The following is a 26,069-nucleotide window of genomic DNA, read 5'->3' on the forward strand; positions in this document are numbered from 1 at the left end:
GCGTAAGAGCTGGGTACAGCAGCCCCGCCTCCGCCCCACCCCGTGTTCCGCGGCTCCTAGCACCGCCCCCCCCTCCGGGGCCGGCTTCCGCCTTTTTTTTTTTTTTTTTTACAGCCCCAAGCGGGGAAAGTGGCGGGCGCACGCTGCGCGTGATCAAGAAAAAAATCCCGTTGTCAGAGAACGACCCTGTGCGCCAGCTCGGATTTGCAAAGCCCCCCGCCGTGATCCCCTCGAGCCCGCTGTTCGTCAGGCCCGCCCCAAGGGCTCCTCTTCTCAGGACTCGCTCCCTGGCCAGTTTCATTTTTCCAGCCCCACGTGTTGTTAGTTACATACGTTAAAATTACTGGCGTTTTAAACGCTTTCCTTTTTCTTAAAATGTGTGTTTTTGTTAATATTTGGATTCAATGACACCACAATCTGATTTGATGAAAGTGGTTAGACATACCGGACAAAGTGGTTGGCTGCTGTTACTGGGGAACAAAAGTGCTGGCTGAACCTGCCAAAGGTGAGAGAGACTCTGCTCCAGCTAGAAAAAGAGAAACTAGGGTCCCCCCTCCCGCCACTGGGCCATACCTAACCAAAATGGCATGCTTCTGGTTCAGCAAAGCACGTGCTTATTTTTAAGTTCGTGAGTGACTTCCTTGACGTGATTAGGTAAGTGCTTATGCGTGTGCCTAACTTTAAATTGGCGTCTAGAAAAGGGCAGAGGGGTTGCAGACTCTGTCCCTATAGGTACCTTGAGTGGCAGGTGAAATTCTTTACCTACATAAAAATACATTTGAGGTACTGGGGCATGACGACATGTTAAAGAGTTATATTTGTGACAATGAGTTGAAAAGGAAGTATGGAAAGACTGTACTAATATAAAATAACTCTGTGCTAAAAATGTTGCAATTTTTATGTATCAAATGATTTGTTATACTGCAAAAATAAAGCAAAAGCAATTTAGCTCAGTGGTTTGAGCAGTGGCCTGCTAAACTCAGGGTTGTGAGTTCAATCCTTGAGGGGGCCATTTAGGGATCTGGGGCAAAAACTGGTGATTGGCCCTGCATTGAGCAGGGGGTTGGACTAGATGACCTCCTGAAGTCCTTCCAACCCTGAGATTCTATGAAATTAGATGTAATTTGTGGCCTTGGGATGCCTTGTGAATCCTTTCCAGTATGTCATTGTAGAATACTGTGGAACTGCAATACAGTTTCCATAGGAAATCAGATCAGCTTTAGGGAGTCACCTCTACTCCTGAATTTATTTAAAGTGTAATAAGATTTCACTACAGTCCAAACCTGGTTGGTGGGCCATCTTTAGATACACAATCCCATGAAATAGGCTTCACTTATCCCTGTTTCGGTTATCTTCCTGATCACTTTGCTCCCACTTCCCTTGCAAGACATGCTTCAAGTACCCTTTTCTTTACATTCCCTGCACATTTCCACTGGTTTCACTCTATTTCATCTGTCATGTGTTCTTTCTACACCTACCACATTTCTGCCCAGGAACTCAGGTCTTTTAGGAATGGTTCTTCCTTTTTTTTTCCCCCCATGGGAATTATTTCTTTGCTTCTTGCTAGGTGACTCGCACTTATTCTACTCGGGTATCTGATTTTTTTTTTTACACCACTTGTCAGCTCAGACATTAACTATAACATATTGGAAAGTTCCTTTTAAAAATTCAGACTTTTAATTAGGATCTTAGGTATTCTTTCTTATGGATACCACAGTCACAATGCTCTATTTGTAGCTATAAGGTTCTTGAAAGAGGCTTCCATGTCTTCTGAGCCTTGGCACCTTTTTGGTAAAAGCAATTTCATTCATATATTACATATGTGGAATGGAATGCTTATCAGACTTAAAGACTGTAATTATTCTTAATCTCTTTTCTGAGGGAAGGCAAATGATTTATAATTTTTTGTCTGCACTACCAGTTATATGAATTAATGAACTGAACTTTGCCATGCTCTGTGTTAAGCTTTATGGCAGGTCTGAATCAGGTAACATACTCTATCCACTCAAGTCATTCTGTGGGCTTATCAGATTGAAAATTTGATTGAAGGCTGAACTTTAGTATTTACTTTTTTTCCTTATGTTGGTTAGAGCTGGGAGGGAGTTTGGGTGCAGGAGGGGGTTTGGGGTGCAGGATCTTGGAGAGAGTTTGGGTGTGGGAGAGGTGCAGGCTCTGGGCTGGGAAGGAGGGTTGTGTGCAGGATGGGCTGTGGGGCATGGGACTGGGCCAGGGATGAGGAGTTTAGGGTATAGCAGGCAGTCTGCCCCAGGGCTGGGGGCCAGAGAGAAGGACTCCGCCCAGCCCTCTCCCCACCAGCAGTCTCCACAGGAAGGGGGCCCCTCCCCAGCACAACATTCAACCAAGCCCCCCAGGCTGCTGATCAGGAGGTCCAGCCAGGATAAACCTTCCTCCACCCCAGAGTTGGCTCAGTCACCTGCTGGGAGCGGGGTGGGGGGGGGGCACAGCTGCCATGTGCCTCCTCCCCACCTTCCTCTGCAGGCACAGCAAGCTGCCTCAGCCTGCCCACGACACCACTCCCTTGTAGCAGACTGTAGCAGCGGCCATCGAGGGAGCGCAGCAGGGAGCTTCAGGGGGCAGCTGCCCACTGCCGAGGGCTGGCAGGGACAGCCAGGGGAGGCAGGTGGGGCTGGGGGGAGAGCCCTGGCCCTGAACATTGGTGGAGCTAGGCCCTGAATTTGATGAAGCCTGGGCACCATGGGCCCATACAACTCACCAGCCCTGCTGTCCAGTTCATCACTCTATAGTCAGAAGTGAGGAGCAAGTCACTTACAAATTAACATTAGGGGGGGAGGGAGGCAGAACTTTTTTGCTAGAGATGCGCAGAGTACAAGAATAAAGTGCCCTCTGGTTCATCATTTCAAAGGGCATTTTTGGGGCTTATCTTCATACCCTGCACTAATCTGGTCAACTTCCATTATTTCAGAGAATTAATCTTGTTTAATTAACACTATGTATTTTAAATAGTTGTGACAAAGCTCTGTCCTTGTCTCTGTGGGTCCCACATTCCCTGGCAGATTTTGCTAGCCTCAGAGGCTGATTGTGACCCTCCACGTAGCCCTTCTCTTTTTAGGGGCAAGGGTCACAGCCTACTGAGTCATTTTCATCACAAGCCAGCAAGGGAGGTGAGAAGAAGCTATCCTCCCCTCACACAGTCTCTGCTGTCTCCCTGTCTCAGTGATTAATCAGGGGGGAGTCCAGGCCTGCCCTCTACTCCGGGCTCGAGCCCAGGGACCCTAATAGTATCAGCTAGGATAGCTGACTTTTTTGAAACAGGACACACAATTCCCTGAGCTACTTCCCCAGAGCAGCTTCCCCACTTCTTTGAGATCCACTTCACCCTTACCTCAGGGCCTCCTTCCTTATGCCTGATATGGTTTGTACTGCTCAGTCTCACCAACAGTGCAACTTCCTCCTCCAGCTCCTGACACCCCGACTGGGAGGTTTTTAACTAGTTTCAGCCAGCCCTGATTGGCTTCAAGGGTCCCAATCAACCTAGCTGTCTCCGCTGTTTTCTGGAAGGATCTTAATTGGCCCCAGGTGTCTTGATTAACCTGGAGCAACTGCCATTTGATTACTATGGTAACAGGGATTTGTTTAGCCTGGGGCTAATATACCTGTTTCTTGCTACTTTCCGATAGCCATCTGGCCTTGCCCCTTCACATAGTACACACAGCATTATGAAATAGGATTGACCTATTACAACATCATAAGGAAATAGTTTGTGATCACGACAAACAAATGAACTGAAAGTAGTTTTTAAGTTTCACTTCTGCTCTTTAAAAGCCTTTTAAATGTCTGTGAAGCAAATGCTCTTAGTAATAGAGAAACAGGTAAGAAAAGCATAAATTTACTCTGATATTAAATGGCTTTTTATTTAGGTGTTTAGAATATACAAAATAAAGTTTCTTTCAGTCACCAATAGTTAACAATTCCGTTAAAAAAAAAAAAAGTAGAAATCGGTGTTAATTACACAGAAGAAAATGGAGACGACACACCAAAATGATGGTGCAATATTTATTGAATGTGTTTCTTCTGCTTTGTGAGAAGTTGAAACATCGATGTTATTTTTCAGAGTAGCAGCCGTGTTAGTCTGTATCCGCAAAAAGAACAGAGTACTTGTGGCACCTTAGACTAACAAATTTATTTGAGCATAAGCTTTCGTGGGCTACAATCCACTTCACTGGATGCAGTATACTTGAATTAATCCAATTACAAGGAAGGGCTCAATTCTCTTATTTTTTTGAAAGTTTACTTTGCTGGCGAACAGTATGAGGCTGTGATATTACATGTCAGAATTTTCTGTTCATGTACCTTTCATTCATATGGAGGAAAAGCGTTTATTATGCTGTTTTAGAACACATTTGTAAGCACAATGAAATTATATTTTTTCATATATGTATGATTTTGATTCTGGACATAATGATATAATCTTTCTTTACCACAGTGATATCAGATGAAAGAAAGAGGAAGGACGGAAGGAAGAAATTGTTAAATATTTTCCAAAGGAAGAGACTTTTACAGTCAGACATGGAACGGGGTTTGTATTTCTCTTGGCTTACATTTTGAGCTGATTAGTAGAAGAAACTGGTACCCAGTTAAACATATTTACACATTTGACAATTGGGCTCTTCCTAGTAGATCTGATGTGCAGATCCCAGCTGCTTATGGATGTGCAGGACATTTGTGGCAGCCCAGGTCTATTATTATTATTATTTTATTGATTGTTTATTTGTATTGTGGTAGCACCTAGGGGCTCCAATCGTAGATCAGGATCACAATTCCTTCTTCTTGCTGCCCACCTGTGAATGGTGGCTGCAGAGGAAATAATAGTAGGGATGTACAACCTCATGGGAAGGGACCCACAGGTCAAGGCCTACACGGTTCTTAATAGAAGACTGGGGCCTTACTATTTATAAAGCAATGTACACAATATGGGGTCTTAAAATGGGTAAAATATGATAAACAAAAGATAGTCCACGAGGCCTGAGAACTATGCAGTTAACGAACAAAGTGATAGGTACCATTGGTAAGTTTGATGAAAGATGTGGAATATTTGTAAGAATCAATTTCCAATGTAATTTAAAGGAAAAAGTGGGTGGAATAGAAAATAAGTTTTTAACCACTTGCTCTTGTGTGAACAAAACTAAATCACTAATCCTTATCTTTCTTTAATTTCTTTATTATATCTGGCGTGTGTACCTCAATACTCAGAACTGCACTTACTTAAGACCCAATCCAACATCTGTTGAAGTCATCTGAAAGACTTCAACAGTGTTGTGACTGGGCATCAGCTGAGGCAAGGTTGCACATCTTGGACCTGATTCCCTACTCTGTTACAGTGGTCTTATCCAGTGTAACTACATTCTGGTCCGTAAAGTTAAACGGGTAAAACTGATGCAGTGGAGTGAGTATCAATCTTGTGCAGAACAGAGCATTCTATATCTAGCAAATTGTCCCACATAATGGATTATTGATGTTTTGGTAAATATAAGAAATTCCATATAAAAATTGTTACAAATAACGTAAAGGTTGTAATGTGAAGTACTCAGAATTCAGCAATGGAGCTATGCCAATTTACATCAGTTGAGGATCTGGCCCAATATTTTTTCTGTAAGACCCCGCCTCATCCAAAGTATAGGCTGGTTGGTGAGCAGTGAAGAAAGCTGGAGGCTTTGTTTACGCTGTGTGTTTGTTTTTTGCATACATCTGTAAAACCAAAGAACTCCAAAACAAAACAAAACAAAAAACCTGGAAGGGTCAGCAAGTCCAGCTTCCTGTGCTGAGGCAGGACCAAATAAACCTAGACCATCCCTGAAAGGAGTTGTGTCCAGCCTGTTCTTAAAAACCTCCAATGGTGGATTGCACAGCCTTCCTTAGAAATTCTCAGGCTACCCGGAGTGGTTCATGAACATGGGTGCCAACCTCAGGGAAGACTGTCAAGAAGCAGGCCTACAATCCCCAAATTGGTTGTATGTTCTATACTTAGATTTCACAAACCAAGTAACAAGTGTGAACTCCACAAGCACTATAATAGCCCTAACATGGTAAGACTAGATCAGTGGTTTTCAACCAGGGATACGTTTACCCCTGGGGTACGCAGAGGTCTTCCAGAGGGCACATCAACTCATCTGGATATTTGCCTAGTTTTACAACAGGCTACATAAAAAGGACTAGCGAAGTCAGCACAAAGTAAAATTTCATACAGACAATTATTGTTTGTATTGCTCTATATACTATACATTGAAATGTAAGCACAATATTTATATTGCAATTCATTTTATAATTATATGTTAAAATAAGAAAGTAAGCAATTTTTCAGTAATAGTGAGCTGTGACACCTTTGTATTCTTATTTTTGATTTTATAAGGCAAGTAGTTTTTAAGTGAGGTGAAACTTGGGGTATGCAAGACAAATCAGACTCCTGAAAGGGTACAGTAGTTTGGGAAGGTTGAGAGCCACTGGACTGACCCTTTGTGGTCCCTTCTAACTCTATGGTTCTATGATTCAATGTTAACATGGAGTCACAGACAGTCCCCTTGGGCACTCTGGTCTATCTTTTCACCCAGGCAAGCCTGCCTTTGTGATAGATGGTCCCATACACCAGAAAGCACAACAAAATTCAGGTTACTCTCAGTTCCAAAGGACCTGTCACTTACCCCAGGTCAGTTGCACCTAGATCTCTCACCAAAGGCAAGCTTGTAGCTAATCCTGTAATAAACTAACTAAAGATTTATTAACTAAGAAAATAAATGAGTGTTATCTACCACAGCGGTTCTCAAACTTTAGCAACCTGAGGACCCCCATTTTGATTTAAAAAATTTTGGGCATCCCCAAGCCCTCCCCCCGCTCAGCCCTGCCCCCTTTGCCAAGGCCCCGCCCGCTCTCACTCCATACCCCCTCTCTCCATCACTGGCTCTCCCCCACTCTCACTCACTTTCACCAGGCAGGGGGTTGGAGTGGAGGAGGGGGTGTGGGCTCTGGGAGGGAGTTTGAGTGTGGGGGGTGGGCTCTGGGAGGGAGTTAGGGTATGGGAGGGTATCAGCATGCCTTCGTGAATCACAACTGAGAATACCAAATTCAGGACAAACTGCTGAGAAATATGGCAGATACATCTCAAAACTGGTGGTTTGGGATGTATCTGATATACCAAATCAGCAACACAAGTAAACTTCTGTTTCACCACACTGACTAATACGTCAGAAAAGCAGTTTTTTTAGGCATTCCAGTCCTGGATTCAATATCCAGACAATAGACTTAAAGATGCGTGGTTCTTTAAAACCAGTTTCATCAAACAAAGTGTTCTTCTGATCCTAAAGGACCAGCCACGTACCCAGGTCAATATATCACTCAGATATAACCCAATAATCAAGCTGTTGCTAATCATTTAGTATCTAAAATCTAAAGGTTTATTTATAAAAAGAAAGAAAGGTAAGAGTTAAAATTGGTTAAAGGAATCAAATACATACAGCAATTGCAAAGTCCTTGGTTCAGGCTTGTAGCAGTGATGGAATAAACTGTGGACTTGTTAAGTCTCTGGTTGCTTCCAAATCATTGGAAGGGCCTCAGCCCCTTGGTTAGAATGCTCCCATTAGTATAAATTCATAGGCCATAGGTTTGAGTAGGAAAGAGGCAAAATTGAGATGTTTCCAGCACCTTTTATAGCTTCTGCCATGTGGAGGGAAATCCATTGTTTCAAACAAAGACATCAGGCCAGCTAGTGGAGAATTACAGGTAAAAGATGGAGTTTGGAGTCCCATGAGCAAGTCACATGTCTAGGCATGATTTCGCTTAGTCATAGCAGGAAATTCTGTTAAGAGTAAATATGCGTCTTCCATTGTGAGCTAAGTGTTCTTTTGATGGGCCACTTAACTTGAATAGTCTCTTCAAGATGTACAGGCTAAATACCTTGTGGGCATTGCCACAGGAGCAAGCATATTTGAAATCCAGATATAAAGCCAATACTCATAACTTTAAATACAATAATGGTACATGCATACAAATAGCAAAATCATATTCAGCAAATCATAACCTTTCCATAGACACCTTACTTGACAACCTTTGTACAATATTTGTTGCAATTATATAACAGTGGTAGCAACAATAATCTACATGGTTATATTTTAATCAGATAACTTCACAGAGGGGATGTGGGCTCTAGGCTCTGGGAGGAAGTTTGGGTGCGGGGGGAGGGGTATGGGCTCTGGGAGGGAGTTTGGGTACAGGGTGCGGGCTCCGGCCAGGCAGTGCTTACCTTGGGCAGCCCCAAAAGCAACCTGCATATCCGTCTGGCAGCGGTTCCTAGGCGGGGAAGCCAGGGGGTCTCCGGGCGCTGCCCCTGTCAGCAGACACCGCCTCTGCAGCTCCCATTGGCCATAGTTCCCAGCCAATGGGAGCTAGGAAGTCAGTGCTTGGGATGGGGACAGTGCACGGAGACCCCCTCCTCCTCTTCCACCCCAGAGACGTGTCATCTTCTTCCAGGACTGGTGTGGAGCCAGGACAGGTAGGAAGCCTGCCTTAGCCCTGCTGTGCCACCAGACTTTTAGCATGCAGGAGGCACTGGGAGGGAGGGGGAGGAGTTGAGTTGATCAGCGGGGCCTGCAGACTTACTGGGGTACCCTCGGGGACCACCCAGGGGTCTGTGGGCCCCAGTTTGAGAAACACTGGTCTACAAGGTTAAAGCAGTTAAACATACATACACAAATGAGTTACTGTCTTCGGTTTCAAAATATAATAGTAGTTGCTGTAATGTGCAAGCTTAATATGTCCTTTAGGACTAACCCAAGCTACGCAGCTGGGGGAATCCCTTGTTTGTTAGAATTACTGCCCTCTCCAAATTCCAAGCAGCATAGTGATAACAATTTCTCCTTAACAGAGATTTTTATTCCCTTACCCCAGCATTCAAGCTGTGACGGGAGGAGGGTTTGTGCATGTATCCGCTTCCTGGGTGTGGTGAAGCAATCAACAAAGTCATTCATCCATTGGTGTTCCACAATTTGTCTGGTGTCTATAGGCCTTGTTTTGTTGGAGAGGAAATGACACCTCTTCCGGTGAACTAGTATTTCACGCTTGGTAATTCTTCTCTCCTGACTGTGGGGGTTTTCAGTTTCATAGCAAACACTTTCGTAGTACAAAGCAAACACTTCCATATTACCTTATAACAAGGGACACAGATATTAACAAGATTGAGATTGAGATTAATGCACGCAGCAACTCACAAGCATTCCGCTAAATACGTTCTTATAACTTTAACATCTCTTGTAACAATGGTAACACGCAGGTGAGTCAGACTGGTTTCCAGCTATGCATTTGTCAGTGTTCAGTGATGTCTAGGGGCCTTGGCAAGAGCTGGCACCTGTCTGCCAGCGTCACAGAAGCCTGTTCCAGAGATTAACTGTCCTCATAGTTAAAAGGTGCCCAAAGGTTAAATTTTAGCCCCATTTACTTCAGTGGTGCCAAGTTTTCACCCCAAATGTTTTTTTTCATGATAGATGCTCAGTAAATTACCTGCATTACAACAGTTGACAATGTTTTTAACAACATAGATTGGGGCTCTTTTTGAATATGTCTATTGAATATGTCTTTTTCTTTCTTTGAAACTATGTAGGTTACAAGATTGCCACACGTTTAGGAAATAAAAAAGACATGTGTATGTTTCTAGCCCTTCATATGGAGAAATCTCCAATGTGTGTTAATCCATCTGAAAAGGTATGCAATGAGAGAGATGTCACTGCAAAGAGGTGTTTCTTTCCAGTAAAAGGGGATGAACCTTTAAAATCACTGATAATATCAATTAATAGGTACCAACAGTAATCAATACCATTTAGTTTTCAGTCGGCAAGCAGATGAACAGTTACATAAAGAGCTCAGTTCCCTAATTAGATAACAGCTGAGATGTGATCATTCACAGGCACTATATCATATCAATATACCATAATCCTTAACATACCTAATGGTAGGTAGTACAGTGGTAGGAGATTTCTGGAAAAGGCTAGTGTATACAAGTCTTCTGTTTTAGTTTTCCTATCTGTTAAATGGGGATCGTAAAGCTTACTTGCCGGGGTGCTTTGGAGATTTGTTCATACTGTATAGAGATTTTAAAATGTAAAACATTTTATGTATTAAATATTATTGTTATTGATCACTTTCCATCCTTCCTGTGCATAATGGGCCAGATTAACTACTGTTCTTTAAGATAATTGAATAACATGTGAAACCCCCTAGTGTAGATTATTCCAGTTACTGCCTCCACAGAGAAGACTAGAATTTTACCTTTAAGAGTGAATTTGTTTGAGCTTAAGTTATACACTAACTTCATAAGAAAGCTTTGTCAGATAATATCATCTATTATTTGAATCCAAAGCCACCCAGAAGGATTAGGTCTTTATTGTGCTGGGCACTGTATAAACATAAGAACGTAAGAATGGCCTTACTGGGTCAGACCAAAGGTCCATCAAGCCCAGTATCCTGTCCTCTGACAGTGGCCAATGGCAGGTGCCCGAAAGGGAATGAACAGACAGGTTATCATCAAGTGATCCATGCCCTGTCACCCACCCCCAGTTTGTGGCAAACAGAGGATAGGGACACCATTCCTGCCCATCCTGGCTGATAGATTCATGGAAGATAGCCATTGATTAACCTATCTAGCTCCCTTATACATGGACATAGTTTCTCATCCAAAAAGCTTGCAATCTAATCAGTAGCACTGATGTTTCTCTGCCTTACTGTATCCATCACAGCTAATGTAATGCTGACAAAAGATCCTGATAGAAATGATTTAGACCCCTCACAAAGTCACGGTTCCTTTTTCTTGCTCATAAATTTCACTTGAGGGTGTTTTAGAAAACTATGGGTTGATTTTGCTTGCTTAAGGTCACTTGGAGTTTCATCAGTGACTTCAAAGGGAGACTGATTGGGTCCATTCAGAAACAGCATACACATATAAAGATAGTGAATTAATAAGAATAATGAACAAGTAAATAAATATGCATAGGGCTGATAAAGCAGAAAGACAAATTAAGAGCCAAAGGTTATTAGGACTCAAGAATCAATGTACTTATATACAGTGTGGCTAAATCTGTAATACATTGAAGCTGCTTTTTAAAACGTAGGTGTTTGTAAAATAAAATTTGCAGACAAATAGTAAGTCACAATGTTTTCTTTCAGTTCAATAAAACTGGGATTGTTGTGTGTGAGTCAGACAAAATACACAAAGTGGTAGCAATGAGCTGCTCCAGAGAAAACTTACATGCTGTGCAACATGTCATGCTGAACGTTCCCTGTTCTTTGAGTAACTGCACTGTGTATTTGTCCAGGAAACCCTGCTCCATCTGTACTACATTTCTCATTCAAGGTAAATAATAAAAACTGACCAACCCTTGAAGTCAATGGGAGGTTTTTTCTTTTTCTTTTTTTTTTTTTTTTGGGTAAGGAGATCAGAAATAAGCCCGTACTGAATATCGGGTATGAAAAAATCATGTTATCTTATGGAACTCTGTCCTGCAAATCCTGACTCTCACAAGTGGTCCTTTATTCATGTAAGTAGTCCCTTTGAAATCAGTGAAACTATTTGCCTGGAAAGGATTTGCAGGCTAGGGTCATAAATTGTAGTTCTCAAGTCATGTAGTGTGAGTTTGTGTCAGGATCCACTTATGAAGCAGGTCCAAAAATATATAACTCTCAGTTTTTGGCTCCCCTGTCCCCAAGGGCCACATGCTACAGCTCAAGTTGATGGTGCAAAGCTTGCTTTTATGCCCTCCCACTACTGAGCTGTCTGGGCACCAGCCCAGCCCCTAGCAAAAGTTAGAATAGCTGGGTGTAAGGCTAACCTGGCCCTGGCTCCTTTTCTCAGCCATGCTCTCTCTACTGGCCTCAGGTATGACGGTGGGATAGTAGCTGTTACAGTGATTCTACAGCATCCAAGGAGCCCTCTGTACTGGGGTGTGGATATTCTCTGTGGCCAGCTGCATTAGTTTTTCTTCACTAGAATGCACCAACAGCATTGCACACACTGGCTGCACTGCAATAGAGAATTAGGCCCACCATTGTTATCAAGAAATGTAGGCATTAATGGTCCTGTCTGGTTGAATTGTACTACAAATCAGTCTAAATTTTCATCTTTAGGATCAGTTTCTTCAGTCTATTACTGGCCAATGTCTCCAGAAATAAAAGGGGAAGATTCAGCAGTTCAGGAAGATCTCAAGCAAGTTGACCAAATGTTTCTCAGAAGTAATATAAGTAGCAGTGTTTTTCTACCAATCACAGACTCTGACACTGTATTTAAGATTTCATCTAGAATCAAAATATACAAGTGCACAGAATGCAGTTCCCATTATGCTGAGGCTGTCCCTAAAGACATGGAAAAAAATAGTTCATTGCTTAATATGCAAGGCCATATAAGGATATGTGCAGAGCAGATGAAGAATGCATTGTGTTGCCTTGATAGTTTACTGCATTGTCCCCATGGAGAATTTGAAAAAAAAGAAAAGATTGAAGTGGAAAAAATGCACACACATGCATTGCAGCTTTGTTATCTTTTAGCAGCAAGATCTGGTAAGTATACTGAAAATATAGAAAAAATAGCAAACAAATATGAAAACGTATTTTTTCCTAATAAATTTAGTTAGAGCTAAGCCAAATATTTCATAACTCATGCTGATAACAAAGGAATTGGCATGCTTTCCTCACCCAGGAGCTAAATAAATAATTTTTCATTTAAATAAGTAGATATGTTTATTGAAATCATATCCAGTACTACATTTGAGTCAAAGTAGATTTAAACTCAGATCAGTACAAGCAGTGATGAGCTGCCAAAATCTTAACAACCGCTTCCCTCCTCACCCTATGAGGGGGTCGTTGCCCACCCCCGCGCCCTGGGACTCCTGCCCCATCCAACCCCCCGCATTCCTTGACGCTCCCCTTCCAAGGACCCCTGCCCCATCCACCCCCTTCCTGTGTCCCCTGACTGCCCCCAGAACCGGGCAGGAGGGTCTCGTGGGCCGCTGTAGTGGGTGCCCACCCACCCCTAAGAGCCAGAGGGACCTGCCGTGGGGGTGAGGTGGGGAGTCCTGGTGGTGCTTACCTGGGGCAGCTCCCAGGAAGCATCTAGCAGGTCCCTCTTGCTCCTAGGGGTGCGGGAGTGTAGCTAGTGGGAAAGCAGGGGGAGCGGCCGCTCCCCGCACTGATCACATCAAAAGGAGCACCCATGGGGAAAATTTGGTGGGCCCAGAGTACCCACCGGCAGCTCCCCCCCCTGGGCCCGGCCCCAGCTCACCTCACCTCCGTGCCACCTCTGCCCCTGAATGCACCACCCCGTTCTGCTTCTCCGCGCCCCCACCTGCTTCCCGTGAATCAGCTGTTTGGCAGGAAGCCTGGGAGGGCTGAGAAGCAGGTGGTGGGTTTGCGCTCAGGCTGAGGGTGGCGGAGGTGAGCTGGGGCAGGGAGCGGTTCCCCTGCGGGCCCCCCCCCCCCCCCGGGTTACTTGCTGCGGTGCGGGCAGCCCTCCTCACCCCCCCCCCCACCCAGCCTCAGTTCACCTCCTCTCCACCTCCCTGGGCCTGAGCGTGAAGCTGCCGACTTCTCAGCCCGCCCCAGCTTCCCGCGTGAACAGCTGATTTGCGGGAAGCCTGGGGGGGGGCGGAGAAGCAGAGCAGGGTGGAGTATTCAGGGGAGGAAGCAGAGGTGGAGCAGAGGTGAGCTGGGGCCGGGGGTGGGGCAGGGAGCTGCCGGTGGGTGCTCTGCACCCACAAATATTTCCCTTGGGTGCTCCAGCCCTGGAGCACCCGCGGAGTCGGCGCCTAAGGCGCCACTTTTGGTCAGTTGTTAAATTTAGAAGCCCTTTTAGAACCGGTTGTCCCTCACGGAACAACTGGTTCTAAAAGGGCTTCTAAATTTAACAACCGGTTCTAGCAAACCGGCACCGGCTCCAGCTCACCACTGAGTGCAAGTGAAATTGCAACAATTTATTTTGAATCACACTATCATATTTCAAACCCAAAAAGCTTTGTTTAAAAACAATGAAGATTACTAAGTGACAACCATGTCCTTATCTAATATCATTTATAAAACCTAAGCAATTAAAAGCAAGGAAATGATAGTAAATCTTATAATGTCCACCTAATAAACATAAAAGTTTTTTTATCAAGTACAAAGAAGTGCACATTTCATCAAAACACAGCACCCATAATTCTGACTCTCTGGATTGTGTGTATGTATGAATGTTTATATTTAGATATTTTTTATTTTCATTATTTTGGCCTCTGAACATTTTCTTGTGATAATGTCAAACGAAAATGATCAGTTAATATATTTATCCACAGACACATTTTTTGGTAAAGTACTTATAATTGCAGGTTTCAGAGTAACAGCCGTGTTAGTCTGTATTCGTAAAAAGAAAAGGAGTACTTGTGGCACCTTAGAGACTGACCAATTTATTTGAGCATGAGCTTTCGTGCGCTCGTGTAGCTTACAGCTACAGCTCACGAAAGCTCATGCTCAAATAAATTGGTTAGTCTCTAAGGTGCCACAAGTACTCCTTTTCTTTTTACTTATAATTGCTCATTCTTCTTTTGCATTTGTAGTTTACCAGGAAAAGTGTGTAAAATTGTTTGTTTATGGTAAAGCTATGTATGTAAATGGCCTTGCATTTGGAGTTCATCACCATACCCAATTAATGTGTACATAAAACATTTTATGTTCCATTTTCAGGGTTTTGTATTGTGTTTATATTTTGAGATTACTAATCAAGGAAAAACTTTACATTGGGTTGTTGTGTTGTGATGAAATATGCTTTTCTTTGTATCTGATTATAATAATGCCTTTCCATAATAACAGTGTATATGTTGCTATCTAGATAATGTATTAATATAGTGTATGCTCTGTAGGGGAATTTGTGATAGTTTAGACAGATCAGTCTACGTATACATTCTGTTCCAATATTCTAAAGTGTGACACCTTAAGCCACAATATAATATTTAAAATCTAACCACTAAAGTGATATAAAATGCTCTTTTTCTTATAAAAGATGATCCAGATCGAGGTGTGGGTTGCATATTATACAATCAGAATGGATATTTTGTAAGTATGGCAAATGCTCCATGAACTTCCTTTAATGTTCACTCTCTCCAGTGCATTAACTAATGAGTATACTAGTACTGGTACTTCCAGCTTTTGCCACTGTTACCTGGCTGCTCGTTGCTACATTAATGTATCTACCTTACAACTAGATAATGCCTTCAGTATTTAGCCCTTAGTAAAGTGTATAAGGCACAGTACCCCATAGGAGCACAGGGCTTTTTGGCTGCACTCTCAACCACTTCTGTAACACAGTGATAATGCATACCCTAGTATTGGGCCTTGAAGATGAGATTTTAATCTAATCTTAGTTACACTAGATTTAATTTTACATCAAGATAACTGAATCAGAATCTGGCCTTGAACCTTTCTCACCTCTTTGAAAACCTAAAAATTCTTATTAAAACACCTAAAGTTTCTAGAACACCACGTACAGTTCATTTAAAGAAACACATCTTCTTTTTGTGAAATTGCAGCTAACAATTCCTGGCACCTCCTTCCTCTGATATTCTGGATTTCACTTACAGCCTCCTTTCCCTCAGAAGGCTAGCTCCTAATCACTTAACTATAAACACAGTAACAATAATGATATTGAAATCCAGGCAAGTGATTCACCATGGCCCAGCAAAGAAGCTGGCCCTAACTATATTATTAAGGTAGGGAGGGAAAGATATTATGGTGGTGGAGGAATTTTGAGGTCATTGGGTGCAGGAAAAAAGTATGTATAGTAGCTAGTGGTTTTGAATGGGATAGTGAGAGTGAGAAGGTTATTTGCTGGTGTAGTTGAGATATTTTAATCTGGTAAATTGGAAAAATTGCCTCAAAACTTTGGGAAGCAGTATATAACAATATACAAAATAGTGTATATTGCATTCATTATAGGGCTCTCAGACTGTTGTATATATGTAAGAAATAATTGGTCTTGATACTAGACAGTGACTGAGTATTTGAGTAGAAAAATACCTGAGAAGTAAAAGTGATGTAACTATTGTATATTACAAACTTTTCTCAAAATGGAAATTGTGTGTGTCTAAAAAAAAGGCAATTTCATGTATTTGTATTTATCTTTATTTAAACTACAGAGATATGTGTCTTCCTTTTTTTTTAATCATTCTTGTTATCTTACAGCTCTGTTAGGGTCTACTAATTATTTTTCTTAGTTTGGGGCAGGTTATAATGGATATCCTATTGGTGCAATATTTGCAAACCTGCCTTGTGCAGGTAGAAACATCAAAAAAGAGTCAGGAACAGCAAAAGGACCAGTCCTTATCCATGCTGAAGCAAATGCTCTACTATTCAGGTTATTATTATTATTTTATTTATTATTATTGTATTATTATTTGTTTAAAAATAATTCAGTGGTTTTACATAAATTCCTTATGATACTATATATCAATGCAGTTGTAATATCCATGTGATTAATTGTGGAGCCGTGGTATAAATTGCATTCAGCATGCACCTTTGATCACCTCACCTGATATCTGCCCAGTAATTTATCTCCCCCTAGGACTACTAATATTCTACACTTCTGGGCACAGTAATATGCTGTCAAAATTTTAACAAAGGCTTTTTCACAAATTTTTCACCATAACACTGTTCCACTCTTCAGGAATAGTTACCCAACATGCCTACCTCCTCCCCACAACATGAAGCTCCAAACACCTTTTGAAAGATTTACCTGGCAGCATCAGCTGATCCTTAGAACAGCAATAGTAGTGGGAGGTGGATTGACTTGAGGATTCTGGTGGCAATGGTAGTGGCTGGTGAATTATTTACATCTGTATGTGTGGGGAGCTGATGAGGGCAGCACTGGTACTATCGACTTTGTTGATAGCAGAGACTGGCCATTTTGGGATGAAAATGCTCTGCTTCCATTGCTTAGCAACAAGCAAATGGCACTATTCCCTGTGCAGGCACTTAACTGTGGTACTGGAGAAGAAGGAGAGAAGATGCTTTGGCTGGCATTGCTGCTGCCTTAGCAATAGGCAAGCAGCTGTGTTCGGAGCAGATTAAGGCTATCTGAGGTTCAGATACACTAGAATTCCAGAACTCTCCTGCCCTTCAAAACAGACACTTCTTCTTTGAGTCGTGTCTCTATAGGTGTTCCACTTCAGGTGTGCATGTGCCACTCCTGCTCTTGATAGGTAATTTTCCGTTAGGAGTGTCCGTTCAGCCCATGCGTATACTCTATACAATCTTGTGCTATGCTGCAAAGGTATATAGGGCTGCGTGGGTGAACCACCCTCAGTTCCTTCTCTATCACCTTGGCTTGAGAAGGAGCTCTAGTATGTCTGCCTCATGTGTGCCTCAGCGTGTTTTGTAGTTATTTAGTTAGTTTAGTGTTTCTAATTAGTATTAGTTGTTGCTAGTATGGAAGTAGTTAGATAGTTGTGAGAGGTTTCAGTTTTTCCTCTCCTCCTTTTTCTCTCCCACTTTTTCTGGGGAGATTATTTGGCCTGACTGGGCATGCTTGGCTCCCCATGTTTCAAACTCTGCCTCTCTCATCAGGAGGCTATCGAGATCAGCGACAGCCACTCTACGTGTATCTGTAGCTTAGGAGATTCCAGCACTATAGACAGAGAATCGTAGGACTGGAAGGGACCTCAAGAGGTCATCTAGTCCAGTCCCCTGCACTCATGGCAGGACTAAGTATTATCTAGACCATCCCTGACAGTTGTTTGTCTAACCTGCTTTTAAACATCTCCCATGATGGAGATTCCACAACCTCCCTAGGCAATTTATTCCAGTCCTTAACCACCCTGACAGGAAGTTTTTCCTCATGTCCAACCTAAACTGCTCTTGCTGCAATTTAAGCCCATTTCTTCTTGTTCTATCCTCAGGGATTAAGGAGAATAATTTTTCTCCCTCCTTCTTGTAATAGCCTTTTATGTACTTGAACACTGTTACATGTCCCCTCTCAGTCTTCTCTTCTCCAGACTATACAAACCCAATTTTTTCAATCTTCCTTCTTAGGTCATGTTTTCTAGACCTTCAATCCTTTTTGTTGCTCTTCTCTGGACTTTCTCCAATTTGTCCACATCTTTTCTGAAATGTGGTGCCCAGAACTCACATCTCCCAAAAGTGTAACTTTTGCCTGGTTCTAAAATCTAGAGCTTGGAAGAATCAGGAGACCAAACTGAAGCTGCTGCTGATGGAGCAGTCCCTTTGAGTTAGGTCAGGATACTCCTGTCCCACACATTTATCTCCAGACAGATCCAGTATCCTTTTGACTTTGGCTAAGGTCTTGTCTAAGAAGGGGAGGAGCTCAGAGGACTCAAGGAATGCACTGAAGAAGAGGCACTCAGTCTCTCATCACAAGGAGCAGCTCTCAAGAAGTCCCAATCTCCTGCCAGGTTTTACAGTGTCAGAGGCTTTAACCTTTGACTCAGTCCCATGGAGGCTAAAGACTTCTTCCGGTATCAGATTGTGGAACACTTTGGAGAAACATGGCACTGGCAGAACCCCGGTACCATCCTCCTCAAGATTGGGACCATCTATTTCAGACTTACCAGTGGTGCCTTTCCACATTGGTACTGACAACATCAAAGCATATACCTTCAGCCCCGACACCTGTGGGTTCCAAACCAATGGTACTGCCTAGTCAACTGCTGTATCATTGCTAACCCAGTCAGTACCACAGGAATGCCATTACTCCAGGGACTTGTAAGTGTTTGATGAGTCAGAGTCTCCATTGCTTATGGATACCGAACAACTGTCAGTACTGAGACCCCAATCTCCACATTACTGGTGCTTCCTGGTACTGCAGGATTCTCCACCCTTTTCTACTGGGCCCCCCCCTTTGGAGGACAATGAGGAGGATGAAAGAGACGTTCAATTAGTTGCCTCCTTATCAGCGTGGGGTTCCATTTCACATCACTAAAGAAACCCATGGTTTGACGTTAGGGATAGTGGGCTCAGTCTTGGGTATCACCTGCTCTCCAGCATGGGCCTCCCCAGTGGCATACTGGGATCCTTGGGCAGCACATTAGCTGCAATTTGCCAGATCTCCAGCTCCACTGCACCAGGAAATTAGGGTCACATAGTCTCCAGCACCAAACCCCCAACGTAAGGAGACCTTTGAGGAACAGGAAGTTAGGGCAGACAGAGAGGTTCCTTAAGCCTCTATTTTGTCTGCATCTCTGGAGGAGGCAGTAATGCCTGCACACCATCGATAGCCAGTGATTTTTGTCAATTCCAAGACCTTGTGAAGGGGGTGACAGACACCCTCCAGACATCTCTTGAGGAGATTAAAGGCTCACATTACAAGCTCCTGGACATTTTGCAGTCGGTGACACCCACTTGGGTTGCGCTACCCGTTAATGAAGTGCTCCTGCATCCAGCAAAAACTGTGTAGCAAACTCCTGCCACCAAATCATCAACTTGTAAATGGGTGGATAAGAAATATTATCTTCCCTCTCAGGGACTCAGAATTTTAGTTTTCCTATCCCAACCCTATTTCCTGATGGTGGATGCTGTAAATGAGCAAAGTAGACAGCATTATTCCAGATCTACTTCTCATAACAAGGGCCATAAAAGGTTAAACCTTTTTGGATGGAAGGCCTAATGATCCGCAACCCTCCAATTTTGGATCACAAATTATCAGGCGATCATAGCCAACTATGACTATACGAATTACAAGTTCACATCCTTTATTAAACATCTTCCACAGGAGCATAGAGAACATGTCCAGGCCATCATTGAGGAGTGTCAGTTATTACCCAGAACCTCTCTCCAAGCATCCTTGGATGCCACAGACGCTGCTGCTAGATCCATCTCCATAGTTGCTGACATGCACAGGGCATCATGGCTCCAGTTGTCAGGATTCCTGAGAGAGACTCAGAATACAGTTGAGGACATCCCATTTGATGGTCAGAAACTTTTCTCAGGAACTACAGATGAGTCATTGCACATGCTGAAGGACTCCAGGCCCACGTTGAGATCTCTGGGTGTATACACCCCTCCAAACAAGAGGAGATTTAGCAGGTCTCAAACTGCCCAGAGATTGTGCCAGCTCAGTTCTCTGGTTTTCACATAACTACCGAACCTGCAAGAAAAAGACAGATTTCAGCAGAAAAGAGCGTCCCACCTTCAGCTAGCACCCAGTCATCATCAAAACAGTAATTTTGACAGTTCAGTTGACTGCTCAACTCCTCCCTCAGCTCTAGTTTGCAAGCTGCAACCTTTTGTCTACCTTCCCACTTTTGGAGACTACTTTCCCATTTCCAATAGGCTTGGCAGCATATTACAACAAGCAAGTGGGTCAGAGAGGTTATAACATTGGGCTACACCATCCACTATAGGTCTCGCCCAACCCCCCTTCCCTGTTCCTCTTCAGGGACTCCTCTCATAAGAGAATACTGAGTGAAAAAGTACACTCCCTCTTTTGATTAGGAGCAATAGAATCAGTCCCATCCATCCCCTCACAGGGGGAAAGAGTTTTACTCAAAGTATTTTCTCGTGCCAAAGAAGGATGGAAGGTGGAGAGCGACCTTAGATTTAAGACAACTGAACAAATTTGTAAAATCTCAGAAGTTCCAGATGGTGACTCTGGCATCTATAATTCCTTCTCTAGAGGCAGGAGATTAGTTTTCAGCCCTCAACCTACAGGAGGCCTATTTTCATATAGCAATACATCCCGCACATAGGACATATCTGTGGTGCACCATAGGCCAGGATCCTTTTCAATACAGAGTACTTCCCTTTGGCCTCTCTTTGGCCTCAAGGGTGTTCTCAGAGGTTTTAGTGGTAGTGGCTGCTTACCTTCAGTGAGAAGCAACTTTAGTCTTCTTGAATTTTCTTGTAGCTTGACAACTGGCTGCTCAAGGACTGATCTTACAAAGCAATACTAACTTTCACCCAAACAGCTCTCTTCCTCTTCCAGGAGTTGGGTCTCCAGCTATACCTAAAGAAGTCCAAGTTAGTCCCTGCGCAGAGAATACAATTCATAGGGGCATATTGGGATTCGTTGGCAGCCAGGGCCTCCCTTTTCACAGACAGATTCATAACTTTGTCGAATCTGGTCGGGACAATTCAAGGAAGTCCCCATACTACTGTAAGGAACTGTTAGGAGCTCCTGAGTCATATGGCAGCTTGCACCTTTAGGATCAAGCATGCAAGAATATGGGCATGTCTACACTAGAAACATAAGTTGACCTATGTTAAGTTGACTTACAACCACCACAGTAATTACTGCAGTGGTGCATGTCCACACTACCCTCCTTGGGTTGGTGGTGTGTGTGCTCACCAGGACCACTTTCACTGACCTAAGAGGGGCAGTGTGGGGAGATGAGAGTCAAGTGTCTCAGCTCAACAGGCAGCTCCCTGCCAGAAGCTCCTGATGCGTTGCCTTCTCTCGCCTCCCTGTTCCCTGCTGGGAGTGAGGGAAGCCGCCCAGAGCGTCTCACCTCCCCTTTCCCCACTTGGGGGGGGGAAGCTGCCCTGGGGTTCTCACCTCCCCATTCCCTGCCAGGAGCAAGGGGGAAGCTACCTGGAGCTTCTTGTCCCCAGAGAGCAGGGTCCAGCTGCCTCAGCTTCTCCCCCTGTCCGCTCCCTGCTGGGAGCTGGGCAGCCTTGTCAATTTCTCAGAGCCACGAAATTGACAAGACAGCCAATGTTCCCAGCTGGGAGTGGGGTCTAGCTGCCCAGCTCTCCAGGAGAGCAGAAGGCAGCTGGGCTCTAGCTGCCCAGCTTTCTTGTCAATTTCACAGCTCCTGCTATCTACACAGACACTGTGTCGCCCTAACAACAACGACATAACCGCACCTCTCTTGGAGGTGGAGTTATTATGTCGGTGTAGTAGGGCACTTAGGGTTTGTCTACACTACCCGCCGGATTGGCGGGCAGCAATCAATCCAGCGGGGGTCGATTTATTGCGTCTAGACGCGATACATTGACTGCTAAGCACTCTCCCGTCAACTCCAGGACTCCACCAGAACGAGAAGCTCAAGCGGAGTCAATGGGAGAGCGTCAACTGTCAACTTACCGCAGTGAAGACACGGCGGTAAGTAGATCTAAGTACATCGACTTCGGCTACACAATTCACGTAGTGGAAGTTGCGTATCTTAGATCAACCCCGTGCGGTAGTGTAGACAAGCCCTTACATTGGTGGGAGCAAGGCTGAAGTGTATACACTGACATAATTAGGTTGACGTAAGGCAGCTAATGTCAATCTAAACTGTGTAGTGGAGACCAGGCCTATGTCTTTGCTGCTATCAAGGGCTGGTTCAGGAGGACCTATTACTCTGCCAGTAACAGCTTGGACAAACTGGTTACAGTTCTTTTCAAGGTGAAGAACTCCCTGGATTACTGGAAAGATCACGCAGTGTCTGCACGGGCATCCCAGCTCCAACAGTAACTGTGAGAATGGATGCCTCGCTGTTAGTATGGGGAGCACACCGTAACATACTCACAACTCAGGGCACCTGGTCACCTCAGGAAACTGGTCTTCATATCAACTTGTTGGAACTCAGGGCAGTCAGAATTGCCTGCCTTCAATGCCTACCCCTCATCAAAGGCAAATCAAAGAGTATCATGATGGACTATGTAGCTTATATGTTCTATATCAACAAATAGAGCTGAAAGATTCCCCCTCCCCATGCGCTGAAGCTATAAAGTTACAGAACTGGTATATAACCCATCAGATTCAGATCTCAGCCTTTTACCTTCCTGGAGTCCAGAATGTCACAGTCAATATGCTCAGCAGATGCTTCTCCCAGAAATACAAATGGGAGTTGGACTCTCAGACCCTTCATTGGATATTCTAGAGGTGGAGACTTCCACAGGTGAACCTATTGGCCACGTACAGCAACAGGAAGTTCCCCTCTCTTTGAGAGATGCCTTTCTCCTTCCTTGGACAAACGGCCTGTTCTACACGTTCTTTCCAACACCGCTAATTCTAAAAGTGAGGAGGAAGATCAGGCAGGACAAAACCAGAGTTATCCTTATAGTACTGACCTGGCTCAGGCAAGTTTGGTACCCTTATCTGCTTCACCTGTGTATCCAACCACCGTTCAATCTTTCAAATGTCCCTCATCTCCTCTCCCAGGAAGCAGGTCATGTGCTTCACCCTAACCTAGGGGTCCTCCGTCTCCAACCATGGCTCCTAGATGGCTCATGGGATTAGAATCCACCTGCTCAATAGGAGTACAACAAGTATTATTAAACAGTAGAGGGGAGTCAACTTGAATTGTTTATCTTCAGAAATGGAAGAGCTTCAATCACTGGTGTCACCAGCACTGCCTTGTGTCTGAATCTTCTCTGCTTTCAGCCATCTTGAATTATCTGCTCGACTTAAAAAAAATCGGATTTATCAGTTAGTTCCATTAAGATTCTCCTTGCTGCAATATCAGCTTTTCATTCCCCACTAGAGGGATATTCTGTTTTTGCACATCCTCTGTCCTTAAGATTTATTAAGGGTCTGGGGAATCTGTATTCTGACTTGGGATCTCAACCTGGTACTTAGATACCTTTTGAGACCTCCGTTTGAACCTATGGCAACATGCTCCTTGCTTCACTTATCTATGAAGATGGCCTTTCTAGAAGCTATCATGTCAGCTGGAGAAATGGAAGCCTTGACCCATTTACAGTATTTTTCAAGGACGAGGTCTCCCTGCAACCACACCCAAAGGTAGGTGCTGTTGGATTTTCATCTTAATCAGTCTATTAATCTACTGGTATTTTTCCCTAAACCACATAAATCTCAGTGAGAGACTTCCCTTTGTATGTTAGACAGGCATTGACCCTTTATCTGGATGGACCATGCAGTTTTGGAAATCACTGAGACACTTTGTCTCCATTGTGGAAGGATCAAAAGAACCTATGATCTCTTCACAGACACCGTTGAGATGGATCTCTGAGTGTATTACTGCTTATTATGGTGTAGCTGGTGTTTTGCTCCCTCAAAGGATTACAGCATACTCTACCAGATCACAAGCAATTTCCACAGTGTGACTCAAAAACATCCAAATGCCTCAGATGTGCAGAGCTGCTACATGGGTTTCCGTGAACACCTTTTCTAAACACTACGCCTTGGTCCATGCCATCAGATCTGATGCAGAACTTGGTTCTGCTGTGTTGTCTTCAGTGTTGGACTTGATTCTGAAGCTCCCTGTGAAAATACTGCTCAGGAGTCACCTGAAATGGAGCACCCATAGGGACACTACTTGAAGAAGAAAAGGCTACTCACTTTGTGCGGTAACTGTGGTTCTTCAAGCTGTGTCCCCCTATGGGTGCTCCACTACCTGCCCTCCTTCCCCTCTGCTTTGGACTGTTCTTGTTGCATGTTGGGATAGAGAAGGAACGGAGGGCAGTTCACCCATGCAGCCCTCTGTACCCTCTGAGTGTGGCACGAGGTTGTATAGAATGCTTCCACGGTCTGAGCGGACACTGCGTACAGAAAATCTGCGATCAAGGGTTTGAAAGGTGCATATGTGCCTGAAGTGGACCACCCATAGGGACACACATCTTGAAGAGCCACAGTTACTGCACAAGGTGAGTAAACCTTTCTTCTAGCTAGTACCCCTGAGTCCAGCAGACTGCTCTTTCCTCTCCAACCTACAGCATTCCCTGGCCAGGTTGAAAATGTTCACTGTCATTTCATTTTCACATTCCTTTAAAATATGCAAAAATTAAATAACAGTATTCCCAGTACTGCAGTATGAGCCTGATTGTGAACTCACAGCTGTTTTACACTGAAGATGAAGTGAGCTGTAGCTCACGAAAGCTTATGCTCAAATAAATTGGTTAGTCTCTAAGGTGCCACAAGTCCTCCTTTTCTTTTTGCGAATACAGACGAACATGGCTGCTACTCTGAAACACTGAAGTTTGTAATTACCATTAATAATACTTAGCATATAACTGTTTAAAATTATTTTGGGGCATTAATTAATTAATCCGTAACATTCCTGTGAAGAAGGCAGATATTATCCTCATTTTACAGATGGGGAAACCGGTACAGATAGAGTTTGTGTGACTTACCCAAGACTACAAAGGGAAGCAGTGTTAAGACCAGGACTAAAATCCAAATTTCCTGGCTTCCCTTCCACTAGACTACATTGCTCCAACTCCATTTTCAGTGAAGTTACTTTTTATTCACAGCTGAGAGCACACTGAGAGTACAAGAAGACTATACATCCAGCGGTTGAGGGAAAGATGGTAGTTATAACTGGCCTAGCAGCCAGTTTATGGACATTTTCTCTGTAGAGAAAAGACAGAATACTCCAACAAGATTGAAATGGTTTCAGTTAAGACATAAATATTTTACTGTTGTAAATAATAAGTGTAAATGTGTATGTATAATGATGGGAAGCTCAAAGGCAGAAATAAAGTGAGATGGGAAATCTGGGACAGGGAGAACTAACAATAAATAAGGTTCTTCAGGGAAAATCCTAGGATTTATTTGAGGGACACCTCACCATGATCTCTTGTTTTGCTTTTGCAGAGAATAAATGCTGCTACTTTATCTTTTTCAGATCCAGAAAAAAAATAGAAGAGAACGATGTTCTTTATTGCACGAAACCTCCCTGCTCTGAATGTCAGAACTATATACAGTTTGTGGGCATAAAGAAAATTGTTTCTGTACAAGAATCAACACAATCGTCATCAAACCAACAAGTAAGCTAATGTAATGCAATTACCTTATTTTAATTATTTATTTATACATTCATTTGGTGTTCAATCAGGTTATAATCAACATACTCAATTTAAAAGACCCTAAGCATCTATACATGCCTGCATCATGTAGTAGAGGAACCTTCACTATACAAAACACCTTCAACATACTTCAATGTTCATAATTATACAAATGCATGCCTGAAACAATATGGCTTTCACTGTGCCCTGAAAGCCTTTAAATCCAGACTTTTCTGGAGCCAAAAGGGAGTAAATACTATATTCTAGGACCCTCTCCATTGAGAAAGTACAGCCTCCTGCAGTTTAATCTTAGGGATTGACAGCAAAAGCCTCCCTAGCTGAGCTCATCT

General features: G+C 43.5%; 1 protein-coding gene across 6 annotated transcripts in view; it reads left to right on the forward strand.

Moving 5' to 3' along the window:
* The first annotated feature begins 113 nt into the window (after nt 1–113).
* The window catches only part of LOC144270937 (uncharacterized), a 76,257-nt gene continuing 50,301 nt past the window's right edge, over nt 114–26,069 (forward strand). For 5 of the 6 annotated variants that reach the window (XM_077827909.1, XM_077827927.1, XM_077827936.1 and 2 more), the window contains exons 1-8: nt 114–654; nt 4,466–4,558; nt 9,626–9,726; nt 11,185–11,371; nt 12,142–12,570; nt 15,041–15,093; nt 16,251–16,390; nt 25,560–25,701. In XM_077827909.1, coding sequence (XP_077684035.1) covers nt 4,549–4,558; nt 9,626–9,726; nt 11,185–11,371; nt 12,142–12,570; nt 15,041–15,093; nt 16,251–16,390; nt 25,560–25,701 — 1,062 coding nt within the window. In that variant the 5' untranslated portion in view covers nt 114–654; nt 4,466–4,548. The remainder of the gene's footprint in view (nt 655–4,465; nt 4,559–9,625; nt 9,727–11,184; nt 11,372–12,141; nt 12,571–15,040; nt 15,094–16,250; nt 16,391–25,559; nt 25,702–26,069) is intronic. The other variant, XM_077827919.1, reaches the window with a different exon arrangement.

The sequence above is a fragment of the Eretmochelys imbricata genome, chromosome 1, assembly GCF_965152235.1.
Source record: "Eretmochelys imbricata isolate rEreImb1 chromosome 1, rEreImb1.hap1, whole genome shotgun sequence".
In the NCBI taxonomy this organism is placed as follows: Eukaryota; Metazoa; Chordata; order Testudines; family Cheloniidae; genus Eretmochelys; species Eretmochelys imbricata.